A 23,037-nucleotide genomic window follows, 5' to 3' on the forward strand; every position below is an offset into this window, starting at 1 on the left:
GTGAAGGAATGAATTTCCCTGTTCCTTCTACTTAAGTGAACAAGATTCTTGCCAGCTTTCATGGTTAGGAAAGGAGAAAAATACAGTAGTGAAAATAGTGCGGGGCAATGACTGTGTTGTGTTTTTAGAGCACTTCTAATAAACTAACCTGTATTACCTTAATACAGTTGAATTACATTAAATTTTACATAAAATTATTCTTTAAAGCATTATTTAAATTGTGCCAGTGCATTATTTTGAAGTATTAGAGAAATTCAATGTTGTTGGAGAGCAGAGTCATGTAGCAGAAGTATAAATAAAGAGGTTTTTTTAGTATATGATTGGTAACAGGGACTTTTACATTATATTTACTTATTAAAAATAAAGATAAAAGAAATAAGCTTTGATCTCAATATATTTTTTCACTGAATCTCCTTCCAAAGCTAGTTTTTTTCTTTTGGCTTACTCTCTTGTTTTTATTCATCTTCCTTCTTTTTCCTTTATTCTTGCCTTTCTGATGCTGGCAGTAATATAATGGTAATTTTATATTTTTGTATTCTGCTGGGAAGGATAGTAGTTGATTTTTAAAAATTTCCTTTAGCAAGCATAGCTTCTGCTTTTGGACTTTACTGGGGAAATTTTGAAAGCTAAGTAAGCATGTTATTAGCTAATAAAAACTGAGCATTAGCGCTCTTTCCTTGAGTTTATATTTTGGGCTTTCAGCTTTTTGTACGTGTCATGTTTGGTCAGCTCTGTTCTCCACATGCCCTCTTTACTTAGTGGACTGGTTTAAAGTTATAGAGGAAGTTATCTGTGAACATGTGTCTGACTTACACTTGTCATTTTCTTAAGTGTTTTCACGTTCCCTCCTGATAGTTTGGAATAAAAAAAAATTAATTTCCAAAGTGGATAATCTTTTTGTGTTACAGTGAGCAGATTCTGGCTACTATAATTCCAAGTAAATGATATTTTTTGAGGTAATCTGCTTCTCTAATCTAAGTAGTTCATACAAAATTACTGAAGGCTGTAACACGATGGCTATATATCATCAAAAATATGTGAAAATGAATTTTTACATAGTCACTAGTATTATTTTTTTCCAAATCTATTTTATTTCAAGGAGAAAAAGAAAAAAATATAACAAAATTTCAGATCATGTCAATCGGGGCAGCAATGGTACGTTGCACATTGTCATAGCGTTTTTGATTCTAAAGTTTGAATCCAGGTTCCTTGGCAATAAGACTTTCTTCTTGTTTTACTATTGCTTCTAGCACTTAGAATAGGATATGGCATGCATGTATGTGTGGATGGATGGATGCATGGATGGTTGTTAAACTGACCTTAAACCCAAGTTGTTAAGGGTTATGGTGGTAGATGATTAGCATGCTGAGAATAAGATGCAGTGTGTGGTGGAGTAAGGAATTGTTGGTTTAAAAATATTTTTAAAATAATTATTCTTCCTACTATAGTCTATTCTAGTCAGACATCTTTTCATTTTGGAAGAACGCTATAGCCTAGAAAGAGTGCTGAGAGAAAACCAATAGGTCTCTATGGGTTTGATGAGTGCCTGGGGCTGAGGGGCCTGACAGATGCTCAGCTATAATAAGTAAAAGTTTCACGCAGCCTCACAGTTCCATTCTACAGTTATCTCTTGAGAGTCTTACCTTTAATATTAATGCTGTTTTCTAGTTGAGCTGATAACATTTTCCTCCCAAATATTGCAGAGCTTTTAACATCTTCTGATTAGAAATATTGTAGAAAGCAGCCTGCAAACATTGAAAAAGATGTGAAATTTTAACAGTAATCATTTTTAGAGTGACTTCTAATTCAAAAATCTCTAAAGTGAACTTTTCTATTTAACTTTTGTTTAGTCAGTATGATCTTAATTAAATGCCAGATATTGGAAAAATAACTAAGTCAATTGAAGGATACACAGAGAAATATTTTACATATCAGAAAAAAATGATGCAGCCACAAAAACATCTTTTTAGTATGTGATCTACTTATAATGGACATTTTACATAAAATTTATTAGAAGTGCCTGGCAAGCATGAGGTTGTACTCGATCCCCCATACCAAAAAAAAAAAAAAAAAAAAAAAAAATTTATTGGAAGCCAGGAATTAATTAAAATTTAGATTTTATATCTGCAAATTTATTTGGGGAAACCTTACTGTGATTCATAGCCAGAAATAGTAGACATGATTGGGTCTCGACATTTCTTGCTGTTTATTTAGTGCTTGGCTTTAAAAATGTAATAAAAATTAAAATCCAGAATTGAAATTCATTCCACGAAATTCAGTTTATTCCTAATTTTTTGTTGATTCCATTTGTGTTACATTTTATCATGTAATTTTATGTACAAGCCAACATTGTTTTTGTTGCTGTATGTAGTTGGTGCTGTGACTTGTTTGTGCTCATCTCTGTTCTGTAGGCAACTTGCCACTCCCTACTGAATAAAGCTACAGTAAAAGAAAAAAAGGAAAACAAAAAATCAGTAAGTTTGGAGAACTTTTTATTAGCTGTTTCTTTCAAAGCAAACCAAAAAATCTTTTGCTGTTTGTTAAAAACATCTTCACTTCAGTCTATTTGACCTTCACTATAAAATCATTCTACTAATTCTGGCACAAAATAGCTCTCATTTCAATTAACCCTGGAATTAAGTTACATTGAAACATTCTCTGTGTTCCTTTGGTTTGATTTATCCCAAAGGCATATTGTGAGCATTTGTTACATTGGATATCCTTGCTCTAATTTTAATGTCATTTTAAAAATTATAAATGAATGCAAAAGAAACTTAATTTCAAGGCCTTAAGAAATGGCTGACTGTCTTCATTCTTGCTTCTTGTTTGCAGGTCATGTGAATTGTTTCTTTTCCAATAGAAAGATTTTCTTAACTCTTTAGAAATATTTGGTGGAAAGTATCACTTTCTGTTCTGTTCTTTTTTTTTTTTTTTTCCCTGTGCTAGGAATTGAACCCAGGCCCTTGTGCATGCTTGGTAAGCACTCTACTGGGAAGTACCACTTTCTAAATTTAATCTAAAAGCTGCTAAATTTTATTTTTTATTCCTTGAATTTTCGTATAGACAGTGTCAGCCAGAATTTAGAAGTTTGTGCTTAGATTATAGAAATTCTCATGGCAAAACTTAACATTAGAATAACTTTACCTCAGTAAAAATTAATATTAAATTATTGAGATGAAAACTGAGTGGAGCCCATATTTTAGAGAAACTTTTCATTTTGCAAACATGATACAAACATACTGCCTATTTCTATGAACTTGCCCTCGTTTAGAAAAAGGAAGAAAATTATGCTATTCATAATTATTTTTTTCCAGTGAGCGGAATTAGCTTGCATTCATTTTAAATTTGCCATTACTGTTAGTGTGAGTTATTCTTATCATATTGAGTCCTATCATTTCATATACTGCAAATGATTATAGAGAAAGATATAACTTTTAGAAGTCAGTTTCTTAAAAAGAAATAATTTGAAATGTAGTGTTCATCTGATTTTATTTTTCCTTTTAAGATTTACATAAAATGAAGCTTTATATAAAATTTTCTATTTTAAATTCAGGGCTAAATTAAAATTTAGAGGTACTTTTATTGTGTCCATTCAAGATTTTTTTTTAAGTAAAATAAGTTCAGTCAGCTATATGCAAATAAGTAGGTGGCCTTCTTGATGGAAAAAAACATTTCCTTCTAATGCTTCAGCATTCTAATTCTCATATGGGCTTAACATAATGAACACCATTACTGTCAAAATTAATTTATTATTTTAACATTCTTATTAACTGTTACACTAATGCTATGGTGTAATGTATCACATATATTAAAAATTAGGTTTTCTTTGTTTCTCTAGAGCATGTTTTCTGGCCTTCCTAACATTGCTTAATTTACTAAGATTTTGTCTAACATTGTTCCCTGAAATGTGTGGAGTTTTTTTTCTTTTTCTCCTGATAGTTATTTTTTTTTTTTTAAAGTTTCTGGGTAACACTAAGTTTTGGAATGTATTGCTTAGCACAGGTATATGAGGTCCTTCTGGACACAAGGGAAATCTAATTGGTAATTTGAGATTTTAGAGAACATTTCAAAGGATAAGGTAGTATAGTCATTATATTATAAATTTAAAATGTCATTTTTAAGAGTTATTTGCTTAATAGAATCTAATCTTTTCTTTTAAAGTAAACCATCTTGTTTTATGGAGTGTATATATATCACGGACTAGAATGTATAAAATACAGAGAAAAAGTTCCGGCTTCTGGTGTCTAGCTATGCAGTCATATATAAATAATTCTGTTTATTACACTTAAACATAATGCACGATTACATTTATTTTAGAAGCTGCCTGCCTAACTGAGGGAGAATTTACCATAATTAATCATCCATATAGGTAGTGATACTCTTGCTGATGTGCAGTTCATGACTGTATTTATTTGTATTGTCTAGTTTTACTTTTTCCAAAGGAAATAAAAGGGACATTGGCTGATAATTGGTTTTAACACATAGACTAGTCCAGTTTTGGCCTTAGAAGTCATTTGAATCTAAACTAGATTTTTAGCATTAAAAAAACAAAGAAGTGACAAAGCTGGGCACAGTACTGTACACCTGTGATCTCATCTACTTGAGAAGCTGAGGCAGGATTGCAAGTTTACACCCAGCCTGAGCAACTTAGACTCTTATCTCAAAATTTTAAACAGACAGGGGGCTGGGGATTTAGCTCAGCGGCATAAGTACCTGCCTTGCAAGCAGGCAGTCATGAGCTCGATCCCCGTACCGATTAAAAAAAAAATTTTTTTTTTTTTTTTAAACAGACAGAACTCAGGGATAGAGTACAGCTGAGTTCAAGCTTGAGTACAAACAAAACAAAACACCCTGAGGGAAAGTTACACTGCTTTGGCCAGGCATAGTGACACTTGCCTGTAATACTGGTACTCAAGAGGCTGAGGAAGGAGTTCCAGACCAACCTGGGCTACCAAGTGAGTTCAAGGCCAGCCTGAACTGTGTAATGAAACCCTGTCTCAAAAAATTTTTTTTTTAAATTTAAAAAGACAAAAGTATTTATGAAGCCTGTTTACAGCATTCCCACTAATACTGTGTTTTATGTGGTGTTCCAAACTATATTGATACCATCAATGAGATACATATTGATATGAAAAGGTATATGTTTCTGAGATAAGGATACTTTAGGTATTGACATGAATTATTTTTGGAGATGTGGAAGATGGTAATGTGTACTTTTTACAAACCACTTATTTGGAAAAGAGTTCAGACTTCCTGAAATTCTGAGGCAGAGAGTGACATAAATAGAAAATGTAAATCAAATATCAATATAATATACACCTTAAAAGGTGTTTATCACAGAGAAACCCAATAAATAGCTACGTGTGTGTGGGTGTGTGCGCCCATGTCTGCATGTCTGCGTGTGTATAAGGGGCTGGAGATTAGCTCAGTGGTAGAGCACTTGCCTGGCATACATAAATTCAGTCCCTAGTATGGAAGAAAAAATGTGAACTATTTATTGGGGAGGAGGATACTAAGGATTAAACCTAAGACGCTTGCACTGAGCAGCATCCTTAGCCCATATATTTTTTTGATTGTTGATTGGTTTATGTTGTGAGACAGGGTTTGACAAAGTTACCAAATTTCCCAGGCTAGGTTTGAACTTGCAATCCTCCTGCCTCAATTTCCCAGAGTTACAGGTATGTGTTACCATATCCAGCTTTAAAAATTACATTACATTTCAGAAAATTACATTTCAGAAGAGCTCTTTTTATGCATTCATTTACTGAATTTTTAATGAGACTCTTTCAAAGAAAGTTAATATTTTATCAGACGCTCTTTGAAAATGAAGCTATGGCTTTTTGCTTTGTAGAAACTTGAATCATGAATGACTTTAATAGGTTAAATTGAATGGATTGCTAATTTTAAACAACATGCTTAAAATTAAATATGAGCAGTTTTGCGGCAAGGAGTATAGCTCATGGTAGAGTATTTGTTTAACATGTTTAAGACATAAAGTTTGATCTTAAATATATTAAAAACACACACACCAAAAAACCCTCTTGCCAAATCATTTCTTAGGAAACTTTCATATCTTGTAGATTTATCAATATTTTAAGATTATAATGTGGGATTTCTAAAAAGTTCTCTGTCTCAGTGGTTATCCAGGAACATGCTAAAATTACCTGATGACTTTTGTCTGTGTGAATGCATACATTCTTTTTTGTAACTTTTTTTTTTTTGGAGACAAGGTCTCGCTATGCGGTTCAGGTTGGCATTGTGCTCACTTTGTAGCCCAGGCTGGTCTCGAACTTGCAGCAATCCTCCCACCTCAGCCTCCCGAGTGCTGGGATTACAGGCGTGAGCCACCACGCCTGGCTTTTTTGTAACTTTTTATAAAATTTAAAAGAGAGTCGTAATCTCAAAAGGTTAAATACTATACTAGAGTAGTAAACACATTTGCATTTCCTTCCTTCTATATTTGAAATTGTATTTCAGTTAAAGATAAATTTCAGTTGTAAAGCCTTTCTGCCAAAACAGATGTAAATTTTCTTTTATTTACGTGTAAGGTGATTTTTCATGCATCCGTAAGCATGCATAGGACTATTAACGCAAAGAAAGCTTGCTGAGCTATGCATTGAAAGTCAATATAGAAATATATTACTTGAAACATACCTCAGATATGTGAAGATTTATACACCTTTATAAAGATTTCTTCAGCTTAAAGTCATTTTGCAAAAATCTTATACAAATTTCATATTAGAGATAATAAAAATTATTTTGAGATTATAGGCATTAGATAAGAACACATACAAAATGTGGACTCCAAGAAGCACTAAATGAGATGGAAATATGAAAATAAAATAACCCTTTATTCCAGAGTTAAGGGTCATTGAACCATGTACATTCATAACAAGAAGTATTACTTTATTGAGGCCTCAAGAAGAAAAGTAGAACTAGGTGATTTTATGTTCATAAATCTCATTTTTCTCACCTCAGCCCGTTTACTTTGAAGTATAAGTCTGTCCCTCAGGACCAGAGCACTGAGCGAACTATGACAGCTTCACTGCTCCAGTCACCACTGTTCTTAACAGCAACTAGTCATGTCAAGCAGCAGTTGTTGTAGAGATTAAACTATTATGTGTTCTTTAAAAGTAAGTGTGTGTGTAGTACATGTAAAAATATAAACTCTAAAACACTGCAGTTTTTATGTTTTAAAAAGGGGGGCCACTGGGAAGAGACAGGACCTGTGCCAGTCTTACATTTCTCAATTTAATATGCCTACCACCCTATCTTCATTGTAGAATGTTGTCTCAAGGGAAAGTAGATGGGCATGGTGGTGCATGCCTATAATCCCAGCATCCAGGAGGTGAGGCAGGAGGATAGCTAGTGTTCAAGGCCAGCCTGGGCTACAGAGTGAGTTCCATGCTCATCTGAACTACGTAAATGAAACCCTGTCTTAAAAGACAAAAAAGAGAAGGTAAATCTATTTTACATACTGGGTTTGTGTTGCTTTTCAGAACGGGCAACCATTTCCTACTTAGTTTTTATTACTTGGTAGAAATATAAATTGAGGTAGACACTGGGGTTTTCTCTCCTAGTGGGATTCTTTCTTTCTTTTAGGTCACCCAGAATTCTCATTCCTTCATAGTTGAGATATGATAGGTAGGTCCTTGTATTATAAAGCATACTGGCGAAGAAAAGGAACTGGCTGTAACATTGATTCAAGTTTTTTTCTCCCAGTAGAAAACTAAGTAAGAAATTTGTTTTGTGTATGGCAAACTTTTTTTTTCTCAAAAAATTAAGTTATAACTGGTGCACAGCAAAATGCAGAATACTCGTTTTTAGGCGTAGGGTGTCTCAGAACTATGCTGTTGGAAACAGCTTTTGCCTTCTAAAAGTTGATTATACTGTCATCTTAGTTAGTCTTTGTAAAATATATTAACCTTTATGTGAAATTGTCTGCCCTCATTATTCATCAGATTTGCACTGCAAACAGTGATAAGATCTTTTTTTCAGGTCTCTTCTACACTACTCATCAAGGAAGTTTTTGTTCTCTCTGAGATACCTTAATTGTGCTTTAAAATGATACAAAAGTAGAATTAAGAGTTAATTTTATTTTTTGATGTTTGTGGAGAAGGAAGAAAATAGAAACATTCATGTGAGGATTGATTGTTCACAAGTTCTCTTTTGGTGTGTATGTGCCTGGAGTTTGATCTTTGTGCCCTTTGTCCCCATTTCGTTATTTTGATTCTGACTGTGTTCTCAGTTCTCCACTTCTTGTTTTTAGGTGGTTAGCCAGCGCTTCCCGCAGAACAGCATCGGTGCGGTAGGAAGTGCCATGTTCCTCAGATTTATTAACCCTGCCATTGTCTCACCATATGAAGCAGGGATTTTAGATAAAAAGCCACCGCCCAGAATCGAAAGGGGCTTGAAGTTAATGTCAAAGGTGAATTATTTTGATAATCTAGCTATTTTAAATTTCTCTTCCAGCTAGAGTTTTAATTTTTCGTACAGTACTTTCTCTTAAATTTACTTTAGAAGTACCCTATGATTTTCAACTGTGCTTTTTACAAAATTTTGTTTGTTTTACAAAGGAATTTAATACACATGTATCTGATAGGTGTCATTATCATCGGAAAATAACTTCAACAAATGTTTTGTCTTCCAAAGATGATTTTTTTGCGTAATTATTCTATAAAGTATAAAATAGAGACAGAAATGCTAGCTGTAGGGTTTTTTAAAAAAAAATATTTTGTAAATATACTTAATTTTTTTGTGTTTCATACATGGAAATGTATATATAATAATTAGAATATTTTTATTTGGAAAGAATAGAAGCAATGTCTAAAATAGCTTGTAGAACAAGGAATAGTTGATTTTAACTGCCAGTAGAAATAGCAATAATACTCCTATTTATTAAAATATATATTAAAGGGCTGGGGATTTAGCTCAGTGGCATAAGTATCTGCCTTGTAAGCATGCAGTTGTGAGTTCGATCCCCGGTATCCCCCCAAATATATATATAAATAATGGCTGAAGCAGGAATATAATGAATTCAAGGCCAGTTTGGGCATCATAGCAAGAGCTGTGTCAAAGTAAGATAAGGATGATGCTGGGAATGTGATTTAGTGGTAGTGCACTCACCTATCATGAACAAGCCCTGGGTTCAATTCCCAGAGTTGGAAAAAGAAAAAAGAATATATTAATGTATAGATTTCATGTTATAAATGATCTGATTAATTATAACCATCTTTGATTGTTTAGATACTTCAGAGTATTGCCAATCATGTTCTCTTCACAAAAGAAGAACATATGCGACCTTTTAATGATTTTGTGAAAAGCAACTTCGATGCAGCACGAAGGTAAGCAGCTTAACACTTGTTGGATTGTTCTACTCGAATTAAATGTTTTCCATTTCACTTAAGTCCATGTACATGGCCTACCTGAAATTTCTATATAGGATTTTTTCTCTTCCCTCTCTAGGTTAAGAACATATTTTGTCTTACTATATAAAAGATGTCATGAAATAGCTCCATAGTCTTTATAATTTGGTGATGGTTTCTATATTTGAAAACCAAGAGGGACTTTTAGCATATTTACTGAAATAAAGGACTTGGAGAAGAAGATTCCTTTTATTAAAAACTAAAGCCAAATTGTGTAAAAGTACATAATAGTGTCCAATGAGAATTTTTTTGGTATTACCTTGTTTTTGATACTTCCCCTTGGAAGTGTATCTGAATTTAAAAGTTGCTGTTTTGTAAATGAGTAAGGTTTTGTTTATCAGTACTGAAACAACTGCTGAGACTTTCTTTGTTTTATAAAGTATTCGTGGGCCAGGGGTTTAGTTTAGCAGCACAACCACCTGCCTGGCAAGCACAAGGTCCTAAATTCAATCCCTGGTACAAAAAATAAATAAGTTAAAAATAAAAAGTATTCCCTATATATTTCCATGACCAGTGATACTCATTTTCTCTGAGTTGTTGGTTTATCTGTAAAGTAGGGATAATGCTTTGCCTTAGTTGTTTTAAGAGAAACAAATGAGATAATTTATGAGAAAGTACTAGTCAGGCATGGTGGCTGTATGCCTGTAATCCTAGCAGTTGGGAGATTGAGGCAGGAGAATCCCTGAAAATTCAAGGCTAGCCTGAACTACATACCAAGACCTGTCTCGACTACAAAAAAACATTTTTAAACAAAAGGGAAATGCTTGTTAATTTTTTTTTTTAAATTCATATTCTAGCAGATTGATTATCCAAAGACAGTTAAGAAAACTAAGGTTCTGACTGACAAACTGTAACTTTGAGGAGGTCTTTTCTGGGCCTCCATTTCTTTTTCTGCAAAATTCTAACTTTTCTCTAGATTTCAGTCATCTTATTCTGTTCTCTGACTTCAGTGCCTAATGTGAAGCTGAAGTCAGGTATCACAAACTGCAAACCAAATTTCTTCTTGTCCTTCTTGCTTGGTTTAGTGACAATAGTATTGTGTGAACAAGCCTCCACATTTTTCATCTCAATTACTTCACAAATTATGCTTCATATAAATTTAATTCAGATATCAGTATGACTATATGGAGTGTTGAAAATTCTAATGGCTTTGCATTTTTGAAGGTTTTTCCTTGATATAGCATCAGATTGCCCCACAAGTGATGCTGTAAATCATAGTCTTTCCTTCATCAGTGATGGCAATGTGCTTGCTTTACATCGTCTGCTTTGGAACAATCAGGAAAAAATTGGCCAGTATCTTTCCAGCAACAGGTATGACTTCTCAGTCATTGAACACTTTCAGTTTAAATTGAACTAATAAACTTAATTGTTGGTCAAGAATAGTACAACGTATGCAAAACATCATACTGAATAATTAGAATAATTAGTAGGCCTACATAGATGCTGCTGATTTTTTGTGTGTGTGTGTCTTTTTGAGACAGGGTTTCACTATGCAGTTCAGCCTGGCCTTGAGCTCGCTTTGTAGCCCAGACTGGCCTTGAACTCACAGTGATCCTCCTGCCTCAGCCTCCCAAATGTTGGGATTATAGGCGTGTGCCACCACACCTGGCCATGCTGATTTTTGAATGTCCAGTTGATAAATTAAACTTTCTGAGTTTTTTTGTTTATTTACAAACTGTCAAACATAATGTGTGATAGCACAGAGAAGTTTAAATTTACTAAAAATCAAATATATATTGACCTTTGAATTTGGAGAACAGTTTAATTCTTGGAAACTTAGCATTTAAAAAATTGCTAATGTTTAAATTCTATAACAAGCCCGTTTGTGATACTCTTCACATATATATAAGGCTGGAGGTGGCACTAGGCATGGAACTGAGAGCCTCACTTGTGCTAGGTGAGCATTTTATCATCATACAGTTAGCCTACAACTAAAGCTTTGTATAGGAAACAATAATTGAAACTCTTAACTTGGGAATTATTTTATTAACTATTTTTAGGTAAAATCTCTTATAGCATAAATTACTTGCATCTTTTCTAATGAAATCCTGTCTGGTTTATGTAGGGTATTAAGGGGCTCAAATTCTGATGCGTGAGAAATTTCCTTTCAAAGGGAAAATGAGTCAACTCAGTTTTAATTGCCAATAAAAATGGCGTAGGCTAGGCAGCGATGCATGCCCATAATCCCAGCACTCAGGAAGCTAAGGCAAGAGGCTGGCCAAGAGTTCGAGGCCAGACTGGGCTACACAGTGAGTTCAGGGCAGCATGAACTACATAGCAGGACCCTATTTTTTTTTTAAGTTGTTTGTTCTGTGACACAGGAGGATAGCAAGTTTAAAGCCAGTTTGGGCAACTTAGCAACTGAGCAAAAACCTGTCTCAAAGAAAGGACTGGGATATATAGCTTGATGCAAATATCCTGGGATGTGAGGCAGAGGGTTACTTATTTATGAGAAGAATAGGAGGCCCTGCACCTAAGGCTGAGTAATTTGAGAGTTTAAAAGGGAGGACACTTTAATCCTTTTTCTACTGTTAATGTATTGAAGTAGACATAAGCATCACAGGTGCATGCACTTAAATAGAAAAAGGAAAGTGCTTCATCTGTGTGATATAAAAATTAACTGTGGAACTTTTAAATGCACACATTGTTTTTCTTACATAATTTACATATGTATTCACAGTTTGATACTGGAGAGATTTTTCCTTCCAATGTGCTTTTGAAAGAATTACGCACATTTTAAATATTTTTTAAATGTATAGGTTTTAAAATGTATTAGTGGTAGAATGCTTGTGTAGCAAGCACAAAGCCCTGAATTTGATCCCTAAGGAAGGGAAGGGAAGGGAAGGGAAGGAAGAAGAAACGAAAGAAAAATAAAAGAGTATAGATAGTAGCAATATAAAAGATCATATCTGCCACCTAGCTTTAATATTACGTATTTTTTCGGTATTATTTCAGGTGTGTTATAATATTTTATTTCTTGAGGGGAAAATATATGTGTGTGTACATGTATAAACACAAAACACACATATTTAAAGCCTTGCTCTTGATCACATTTCTGTATTTTTTTTCCTATAGATAATATCTACAGAAATAAAGCTAGTGGTCAATGCTTCTTGGATGTATTTTCATATTGTTCTACATATATATGTGACTTGACAGAGGAAAACTATAGATCTATACGACATAACTTCATGTTTTAAAATATTATAGGAATGAATGAATAAATAAAAATCTCTTCATGCTACATTTTATTTAAAAACTTCAGCTTATGTCACTTTTTCATGAGATGACTTTATTGCCATTTATTTTTTTATTCCAAAGTTGATGGGGCATTTGGGTTTATTTTGAGTTTTCTGTGTTATATGTTACCTATGTGTGTAATTGCTGTTTCTGGAGTATCCTTACCCTCAACTTGAGTAGATACTGCCAAATTGCTTTTCGAAGCATGCACGCCAGTATACTCTTTGACCAGAACTGTGTGATAGACACTGCCTCACTGAAGTTACCATTATCATATGTAATCATTTTGTAAACAAGTTTGCTTTGTTTTGTTTGTTTGCTTGGGGTTTTATGGCTTTGTGAAGTAGTATTTTGTTGTTCTTACTATTAGATGTCTAATGGTTTTTGACAATTAAAACGTCCTTGCATTAATATGTCCATTTCCCAAATACAGGTTTCTCAAATGGATTTTTACCTCCAGAAAAAGATAAGAGTATTATTTTTGTTCACTGAGTAACTAACCATTAGGTGATAATGGATTCTGAATTTTATTTTTTAAGTTGAATTTAAATTGTAAATTTTGTATTTTGGGAAATGGCCATATTTCTAAAATGTTTTATTGTCCCTGAGGTTATTTGGTGCTGTTTACAAATTTGTGGAGATGATCAGTAAAAAGAAATCAACCCCATCTAAAGAAATATATCCTGCTAAATGTGAATTGCTACTTTGTTTCTAAGTCATTTACTGTATCTAGGGATCATAAAGCTGTTGGAAGACGACCTTTCGATAAGATGGCAACACTTCTTGCATACCTCGGTCCTCCAGAGCACAAGCCTGTGGCAGATACACATTGGTCAAGCCTTAACCTTACCAGTTCCAAGTTTGAGGAATTTATGACTAGGTAAAAGCACAACCTTGCAGTGCAATGATTGCTTTCTTTTTTGTTGAGAAGCAGAGTTTACCTCCAAGCTGTTATTAAGTATACTTTTATTTTTGATAAAAGATTATGAAAAAAGGTATAATTAGTAATAATACTGCCATGTTTGGGATCCAGTTTTTCTCCTACACATATATTACAGAAATAATGAATTAATTTTAAATACTGATTCTCTCAGAAAAACAATAATGTCTTATTGTAGTTTATTCTCTTGGTTTGCTTTGATTTTATATTGCATACCTATAAGGGTAGGTAACATTTTCATATTATAGTTGAGGAAAATGCAACTCAATATGAATAACTTATTTGCCTGAGATTCCACACCTAATTCATTTATCTTTTGCTTTTAAGTGCAAAGCACTTAAATTGGGGCCAGGGATTTAGCTCCGTGGCATAAGCGCCTGTCTGGCAAGCAAGAGTTCGTGAGTTTGATCCTTGGTTACCCCCCCCCCCAAAAAAAAAGCACTTAAATTGAATTTTCTTAGTTTATAGAAATGTACCACCACATGCAGCAGGATGGACTTTGAAAATAAGTATTGATAAAAACTGAATAAACACCTAGAAAAAGATTTTCATACTATTCATGAAGGTAAAGTCCCGTAATTCAAAGAAGAAAATTTGAGGGGTGGGGATTTAGCTCAGCAGCATAAGCGCCTGCCTTGCAAGAGCGCAGTCGTAAGTTCGATCGCCGGTACCAAAGAAGAAATCTTGAGAAATGGACTTTGTAATTCATTCAGAAAGCCATAAACCGAAAAGAAAAACTTCATAAATTGAACTAAGAACAAGCAAGTAAGTTAGAAATTCAAAAAACTCATTCCAACCAAATTACCAATGTGTGAAAATAATCCTATATTTAATGTTTTTGTTCATTAGTTGTCTTAGGGTAGTCCTAAAAATATGTGGTCCAAAGAGTAACACCTTGAAAGTTGTGATATATATATTGCCAAATTGCTCATTGCTTTTTAAGTATTTTGTTATTTTTATATTTTATTGATTCAATCATAGATTTTGTACATACTTTGGGAACTATATAGAGCCTCTGCTCTGCTCTGTTTTTTCTTTTAGGCATCAGGTACATGAAAAAGAAGAGTTTAAGGCTTTGAAAACATTAAATATTTTCTACCAAGCTGGCACTTCCAAAGCTGGGAATCCCATTTTTTATTATGTTGCACGGAGGTAAGAAACAGTATCTTCTGGTGTCTCTTCAACAGTTTTCAAATGATGGCAAATGCAGACAGGTGGCAGCTTTGATTGTTTGGGTATTTTTCCCCTCTAGTAATAGGAGGTGGAGACAAGTTTGCCTGGTAGAATACAACTGAGTACACAGGTGTCCTATCTTAAAGTGTTGTTCAGTATATTAAGAACTACTTTTCAAACTGCATTTCAAGAAATTGCATTTCCTATTGACTTGTCTTTCCTACATCAAATTTTAAAATACTGTCTACAGTGAATTAATCACCAACAGAAAAAATTGGTAAGTATGCTGGCATATTCTTGTAATACCAGCTTCTTAGGAGACTGAGGCAGGAGGATTGCAATTTTGAGGTGAGACTGGGTTTGAAGATGCTGTTTTAATTTCGTTTTTGTTTTGTTTTGTTTTTTGAGAGGTTCTCACTATGTAGTTGAGGCTGGCCTTGAACTCACTGTGTAGCCCAGGCTGCTCTGTCTTGGGACAGTCTCCTACCTCAGCCTCCTGAAGCCTGGGTTTATAAGGTCGTACCACTATGCTTTAGCCCTGTTTCAAAATTTTGAAAACTTGAAAAAACAATCACAATCTTTTGCTTTCAGACATATGATGATTTTTTTAAAAATTTTATTTAAGGAGAAAAAAAAATAGAAGAAGGGTACAAGTTATACAGAATTTCAGAAAAAATAAACAGTAGGAAATCACTAGTTAATAGATTACATATTGCCATCTTAGAAATAGTTGTTCAAGTTACAAAATTAAAGCATATAAAGTGGATTTTCAAACAGTAAGACTGCAAACAGTTCTGTTCAGTGATCCAACAAAACTCAGTAATATGGTTATCTGTCTTACACACTTAAATATACATGCAGTTATGTCCTTTAGAACACTTTCTTTTCCTCTCTTTTGTACAATGACTATTACACATTTTGGGTTTTATTATTCCCACAGTTCTTATTACTTTTGTTTTGAAGAGAGTAAAACCAAATGTGACATAACAGAACAGAGTCAGTCAAATCAAAAGGATTGACATAATACATAATGTAAAAACAAAATACAAGTTACCATAATGCCTCTTGCTGTCTTAAAAAGAATTACCTATATCATCAGTAATAATAAAATTGAGCAAAACAGTAAAGAACAAAACCAATAAAACCAAAACATAGGAAACATTACAGGACTTCAAAAGAAAATAATAGTCAACCAGAATGGGCATCATAATGAATATTATTGTCTTCACAGTTGTTGCCTATACTTTCGAACTTGGTACTATGAAGCATAACAGAATAGAGGAAAATCAGTCAAAACAAGATGGTGAGAGCAATACAGAGTTTCAAATCAAGTTAATAGGAAATCAAAGCAGGTTACTATAATATATCCTGCTATTTTTTATTTATTTTTCCCTTAATTAAAAAGATAAAAATAAAAAAGTAAATAATTAAAAAATGTGATTGAGATTAAAGAGGGCATAACAACCAAACAGCGCAGGTCAAAACATAACCATTTAAGCAAAATAGTGTTTCACCACAAGATATCCTGACATAAAAGTAGTTACTGTAGTGTCTCTTTCCTTGAAATCTTTGAGTATAACTTTGTATACTGTAGCACCAAACATATCAAGACAGTGTAAAACCATTCAAGAGAATGACAGTATTACAGGAACCAACTGTCAGAAAATGAACAATGATTTCTGTCTGTATAATCTCCGTGTCTATAAAGGTTTTTGTTTATATTATCACATATAATAAAATCCAATAAGATATAACCTGTTAAGACCAATGGAGACAGAGGAATAAAAGCTTGATGGGACTTCAAAACAAGATGATACTAAATCAGCACTAGCTATTATGATGCCTTGTTTTCTCCAAAATAGCTGTTCCTACCATCCAACCTTCTCTGCCTCATTTCTGTTGAGCTCTTTTTCTGTCATTTGTTGTCAGTTTGTCTTCTTCATTTCGCTTTTTGCTCCATTCATTGTGGCCTCTCTGCCATTGTTTCTGGAATCTTGGTATTTTCCTTTTTTAGAATATCCTGCAGTATTCTCTGTAGAGTTGAATTGGCGGTTGCAAATTCCCCTAGTTCCTCTTTATCATGGAAGCACCTTGTTTTTTCATCAATTTGTAGGGACAGTTGTGCAGGCTATATCAATCTTGGCTGGAGGGTGTTATCTTTCAAAGCTTGAATTATTTCCCCCCATTCTCTTCATGATTTGATGGTTTGTGCCGAGAAGTCTGCTTAATTCTGATGGATGTTCCCTTGTAAGCGATCTGTTTCTTGTCTCTGACGGCTTTTAATATTCTGTTTTTATATTGGATTTCTGGAATTTTGATTATTATATGTCTGGGTGTAGCTCTTTTTGGGTTATAAGTGGCTGGGGTCCTGTATGCCTCATACATCTGAGTATCTTTACCTTTTGCTAAATTAGGGAAATTCTCCTGGATTATTTCTGTGAATAGCTTTTGTATTTCATTTGTTTGTGTCCCTACTTCTTTTATGTTCTTACTTCTTAAGTTATAGATCCTGTTATCTATCATCTTCTAGCCTTTGTATTATTGCTGTTTGTTTTCTTGTTATTTTTAAAAAGTTTTTCATTTTATGCTCCCACATTAGAAATCTGCCCTCCAATTCAGATAATCTATCCTTAGTTTCTTTCAAGCTGTTATGCCAGCTTTCGATAGAGTTTTTAGTTTCCTGGTAATCTCTTTGAACCTGCCTCACATACTCTATGTTTTCTCTATTTTCTCCATCAGACAATTCTCCCCTTTTTTTCTATTCTTCCATTCCACAATCTGTTTTTTCTTGGGCGGTGCTTAGCATTTCTCTAACTATTCTACTTATATCTTGCTTTATTTCATTAAATACTTCATTTTTGAACTCATCTATGAGGCTCTAGAGATATCACTTTTATGTCTATTGGTGCCGTGTCTGATATTGCATATTTTCTGTCCTCATTCTCCTTTGTATTTCCCTTTCCTGGATCAGTGTTCTTAGGATTGGGGATTGAGGACCCTTTCTTGTTGCTCTCTCTTCCCATACTTTTTGTTCCTTCCATAGAAGCATATATAGGAGACCCAGTTCTTTTCTTTGTCGGTTACAGTTTGTTTGAATTGCGCTGGCTAGGTGTTCCCACCCACTGCAGTGTACTAGGGAGAAACAGACCTGGGCAGCCTCTGCTGGGCCCGCCCCTCCAGGTCAACCTACTGAAGGCTTCACTGCTAGGGTGCACTGCCAGGTGCTAGGACCTGGTTTGGGCTAACCTATTGGGTCTTAGTTAGCGGGTCACCCAGGCCAAGCACTCTGCACCAATCTTGCTTGAGAGGGGAATATGTGACTAAAGTCACTGCAATGTCCTATTTCTGCTTGTTTGCCCGGTCCTAGAAGGTCCTCTTTTGGAGCCTCTTAGTCTATGGAAAGGTCCCCGTTCCTCTCATTCACCTCAGGTCGATGCAGGGCTCTCCACCAGTCGTGCTCTCAACTCCGTTTGCTGATTCCCGCTTTCAGAGCTTTCGCCTGTCTCTCTCCCTGTTGTGCCGATTTGTACACAGCAGCGGCATCAGGAAATTCAAATTGCAGCTTCCAGAGGCACAGGTTCCAGCTTCCGTGCTGAGATTTTATCTGTTCCGATTATAGCACCAGGATTGCATTTCCAGTTCGTTTTTCTCAGCTTAGTTCATTCCTGGGTCGGCAGGGTATATCTCCCCTGGCTTAGGACTCCTCACACCACACCATTTCTGGATTCTAAGTTGGGTATCTCAGAGCGCCTCAGTAGCTGCTGTTACCTATCTACCATGTTCTCCTGGAATACTATGATTTAATAGTATCTATAAACTGGTAATTAGGAGGGCCAGGGATTTAGCTGAGTGGCGTAAGCACCTGCCTGCCAAGCACAAGGTCATGAGTTCAATCCGGGTACTGAAAAACAAAACCAAAAAAAAAAAAAAAGAAAAAAAGGTAATTATAAACTTTTTTCAAAGAAGAAATAAAAATCCACCTCTAAGAACTTTTAGTAATACGCTGTGTAAAGCTGCGTCAGGGTGATTTAGAAAATAATTCAGAGGAGCTTGGTTCTCTGTAAAGATGGCATAAGGGACAGTCAGGAAAAGAGACTGTGTTCATGCAGTCTTCAGTCAAGGCTAGGTCTTAGTACAAAGGCTCCTGGAAATGTTGTGAGTTCTTCCTTACAGTAGTCGCAGTGCATACGTTGCTTTCCCTGTCATCTGTCTTTCATTCGTCCTCATTCTGCCTGCCTTTTGATAATTTATGTTGACATCAGTCTTACTTCTCCCAATTAGGCTGCCATAAATTCATAGCAATTGAACCTTTGAGATTGTGCGATTTAACATAGAGGCCACTGACTTGGGAATCTTTTTGTTTGTTTTGTTTTTTGTATTTTTGAGACAAGGTCTTACAATACAGTTCAGGCTGGTCTTGAGCTCACTTTGTGGCCCAGGCCGGTCTTAAACTCATGATGATCCTCCTGCCTCAGCCTCCAGAGTGCTGGGATTACAGACGTGTGCCACCACACCTGGCTGGGAATCTTAAGGACTATGTTTAATCTTTTGTTCATGATCTGTAGAACTTCATCTTTCTGAGTTCTCTGAATTTAACAGAAATTGAGGAATTAAGTTGATAGAGTTACTTATAAGTGGTAAAAGTTTGGCAGCATAGAGGAAATGAAGTAGAAAAATAGAGATAGTGAAGAAAGAAAAGTAGAAAGTGAGAAATCGGTTTAATTCGATAATTCAGGTAGCCAAACCAAAATACCTGGAGATCTGGGGATTAGGTAATCAAAAAGTTATACAAAATTGACCCTCAACAACTATGAGTAACCCTTCACCTTTCCACCCAAACTCTCTTGGCACCCTCATTTTAGTTACTATTTCTAAATTGCCCAAAATAATTTTAAGTTTCTGTTGCAGTCAAGATGAGCCATGTTTGTATTCTATATTTAACCTTTAATGCTTTAAGGGTGTTTTGACTTATTTTGTCTTTGAGTTCACCTGGACCGCACTATTATCCCTTTTCTGCCTCTTTTCGGCGTTAGTCCCAGCTATTAGCTTCTTCATTATCTGAGTAGTGCATACCTGAAATTCCAGGAGAGGGAAGAAACTGCTCCTCAGCTAGAAAGTACCCTTGTTGGCAGAGCTTTAAAGTTAGATGCTGGCCAGCAGATTTCTCAGTGCTCCTAAGCTAAGTGATGCTCCTGGCCCCACTATCAGGTGACCATGCTATTCTTCATCAGGTCTATTATTAGGTATAGGGTTTGTTCTGGGCTTTTTGTTTTGTTTTTAATTTATTCTTGATGGTATAATATTACTGTTGGGTGTATGGGTTTGTGTTTTTGTTTGTTTTTTAATTTAGTTTTGATGGTGTAATATCACTATTATGTCCTGTCTTTTAAAATTTTTTTTAATTTTTGTTAGTACATATCTGCAGTCACAATGATTATAGTCATTGTGGTGAACTGGTATGTTTACATAGCACATCTCAATTCTTTATTTTCTCCCTTGCCTTCCATTCCTCCACCAGTTTTTTTTGCCAGCATCAGATTCATTTATTTATCTTAAAAATTCTTATTAAGTTAATTGTCATAGCTTTAACAGTCAGACTGACAGGCAAAAATCATATAATTATACTAAATCAAGGTATACTCTGAGATACAGTGGCCATACTGGATTACAATAAGCTTCTCTTTTTTTCACGTTGTCTGCCTTATATTTTGCACTTTATTTATACAATAAGTTTCTCATATCAGAGAAACAATATTATGAAAAATCACTTAGCATTTAAGTTTGTATGTCTGATTTACTTCACTTGATAGGACCTCAGGGTGCATCCATTTTCTTACAAATGTCTTAAGTTTATTGTTTTTTATTGTAGAGATTTCTCACTGTGTATAAAAGCCACGTTTTCTTTAGCAGCTTATCTGTTGATGGACTTAAGAGGCTGGTTCCAAGATCTAGTTATTATGAATTGTGCTGCCATAAGCATAGTATTCATGTATCACTGTAATACTGTATAACATCTTCAACTTTTTAGGGAAGAAAAGAAATATCTGGGTTAAAGGGAATTTCTAGTTGTCATTTTTTAGGAATCTTCATCCTGATTTCCATAGTAGTTTTATCAATTTACGCTCCTACCAACAATGTATGGAAGTAGCTTCTGGAACCATTTCCCCCCTCTAATTTGCTGGGATTCTCAGTCTCTCATATTAATATTATTTCATTTTTCTTGTCTTCCTAATCCCCAGATAACTGCTGCTGGGTCATTTTAACATTGTTTCTGGAATCATTTTCCAATATTAATCTAATTTTGTCTTTCTTGTTGATTCTCTCATATAAAGTCCAAGTTTTGCAGTTACACATGAAAGGTACTTCCTAATTGGCCTAATTTACTTTTCCAAACTGTTCTCTGCCATGTGCTAAATAGGTAGTTATACAGTTGTGGTAGTATCAATTTTAGTGGCCAAAAAAAATCTTTCAAAGGGGAATTATTGATTAATTGATAAATCAATTATGAAATAATGCAGTGTTTTGAATTTATTTTTGTTGTCATATGTGATGTTGAAATTTAAATTTGTATAAAACTGAAAGGGACCTTGTTGGCATGTATACCTAAAAAATCAAGAAATCTACTAAATCACTGCATGACTAGATGCACAATACCATCTGAAGGACAGGTCTTCTCTAGTTCTTGGCTCTCCTTTCTTTATGTGGCTCTGTTCTCAGGGTGTCCCCAGGCTGTAGCAACTGTACTTTGTGTTTGTTCTAGCTTAACAACGCCTGTGAAAAACACTTATGTTCCAGTAGTTTTAGAAGAAATGGTCTTACTGGCCTAGCTGAGGCACATGTCAGTTTTTGAGGCAACCACTGTAGCATGGGGAGGAGTGCAAGAAAAATTTCTTGGGTATGTAGGCCTGGATTGTGTGCCCACCCTGGAACCCAGTGGTAAAACCAGCTGTACCTGAATTGCAAGAACTGAAAGGCAAGTATGAGAGCGGAGTTTCCCAAAGCAGAATAGGATCGCCAATACAAAAAGGAGGAAGAATGGGTTCTGAGTGGGTAGGAATGTCAGAAGTTCTCTACACACCGTTTTTAAAAAAGACCCAGAAGTGGCTGGGGATGTGGCTTAGTGGTAGAGAACCTGCTAGAGAATATCAAGTCCTGGGATCAGCCCCCATTACTGCAAATAAATAAACAAGTAAATACAGCTCACATTGCTTATCCCAGATAGTTAGTATGCTCTAGAAGGAGGAAGTAGGCAGCCAATTATATTCCTGTTACATGTCTCTATGTCATTTAAATTCTTGCCAGCAGGATATATTATTTTTGTAAGAATAATTAAAAATTCAGAATCTAAAATTCTGACAATGAAGAGTTAAAAGAGTTAAATTCTGACAATCAAGAGTTAAAAGAAGAGATAAAAATCTAACAATGAAGAGTTCTGCTTTTGGAATATTTGGAAAAACAATTAGTTTTTTATAGTATTCATGATAATAGCAAGCTGGGCATGGTGGTACACACTTGCAATCCCAGCCCTTGGAAGGCTGAGGCAGGAGGATCACCATGAACTAGAGGCTAGCCTGTATACATAGTGAGTTTGAGGCCAGATTGACTACATGGAGAGACCCTGCCTCAAAAACAAAATAATGATAATAGCTGACATCTGAGTGCTTTCTGTGTCAGGAAAACTGTTCATATTATGTAAATTCTCATGTAAACCTCACAAAAACCTTCTCTGGCAGTACCATCAAGAGTAACTGATGTGTGTATAAACTGAAACTCAAGCATAGCTGTCAAAATGAGTTAAATCTATCCCAGCCACCACCAGCCTGCCAAATCAAAGTCTTAGGGGCAAGAGCTATTCTGTGTATCTAACAGGCATCTTAGATGATTCGTTCGCAGTTGTTTATTATTGAAGTTTGTTTGAGAATCCTGCTGAGGTATATGCTTGACCCCTGGTGGCATAGCTAGTGAAAATCAGAACTGTTGTCACATTTGGAAGGCTGAGGCAGGAGGATCACTGTGAATTTGAGGCTAGCCTGATTTACATAGTTGAAAGTCATCCTAAAATCTATAATCAGAGCCTATCTCAAAAAACAAAACATTGTGTATGTGGGTAGTCAAAACTGGCTCCGAGCCTAAGCCAAGCCCTTAATGACTGTACTATTAATGACATAGTCTCTTAGGGACTAAGTTTTTTGTGTTAAATCATCCTTTGTAGATAAGCATGGAAATTTCACAACAGTTATAAGACATGTTTTTTTTTTT

General features: G+C 34.9%; 1 protein-coding gene across 10 annotated transcripts in view; it reads left to right on the plus strand.

The window, feature by feature from the left end:
• The window catches only part of LOC100730274 (neurofibromin), a 252,327-nt gene that overhangs the window by 135,521 nt on the left and 93,769 nt on the right, over positions 1–23,037 (plus strand). For 8 of the 10 annotated variants that reach the window (XM_063251196.1, XM_063251205.1, XM_063251202.1 and 5 more), the window contains 6 exons: positions 2,412–2,474; positions 8,270–8,428; positions 9,247–9,344; positions 10,590–10,736; positions 13,399–13,545; positions 14,647–14,757. In XM_063251196.1, coding sequence (XP_063107266.1) covers positions 2,412–2,474; positions 8,270–8,428; positions 9,247–9,344; positions 10,590–10,736; positions 13,399–13,545; positions 14,647–14,757 — 725 coding nt within the window. The remainder of the gene's footprint in view (positions 1–2,411; positions 2,475–8,269; positions 8,429–9,246; positions 9,345–10,589; positions 10,737–13,398; positions 13,546–14,646; positions 14,758–23,037) is intronic. The other 2 variants (XM_063251200.1, XM_063251203.1) reach the window with 1 other exon arrangement.

Source organism: Cavia porcellus, unplaced genomic scaffold, assembly GCF_034190915.1.
Source record: "Cavia porcellus strain 051 isolate PalLab524CR breed Dunkin Hartley unplaced genomic scaffold, mCavPor4.1 scaffold_6, whole genome shotgun sequence".
Classification (NCBI taxonomy): domain Eukaryota; kingdom Metazoa; phylum Chordata; class Mammalia; order Rodentia; family Caviidae; genus Cavia; species Cavia porcellus.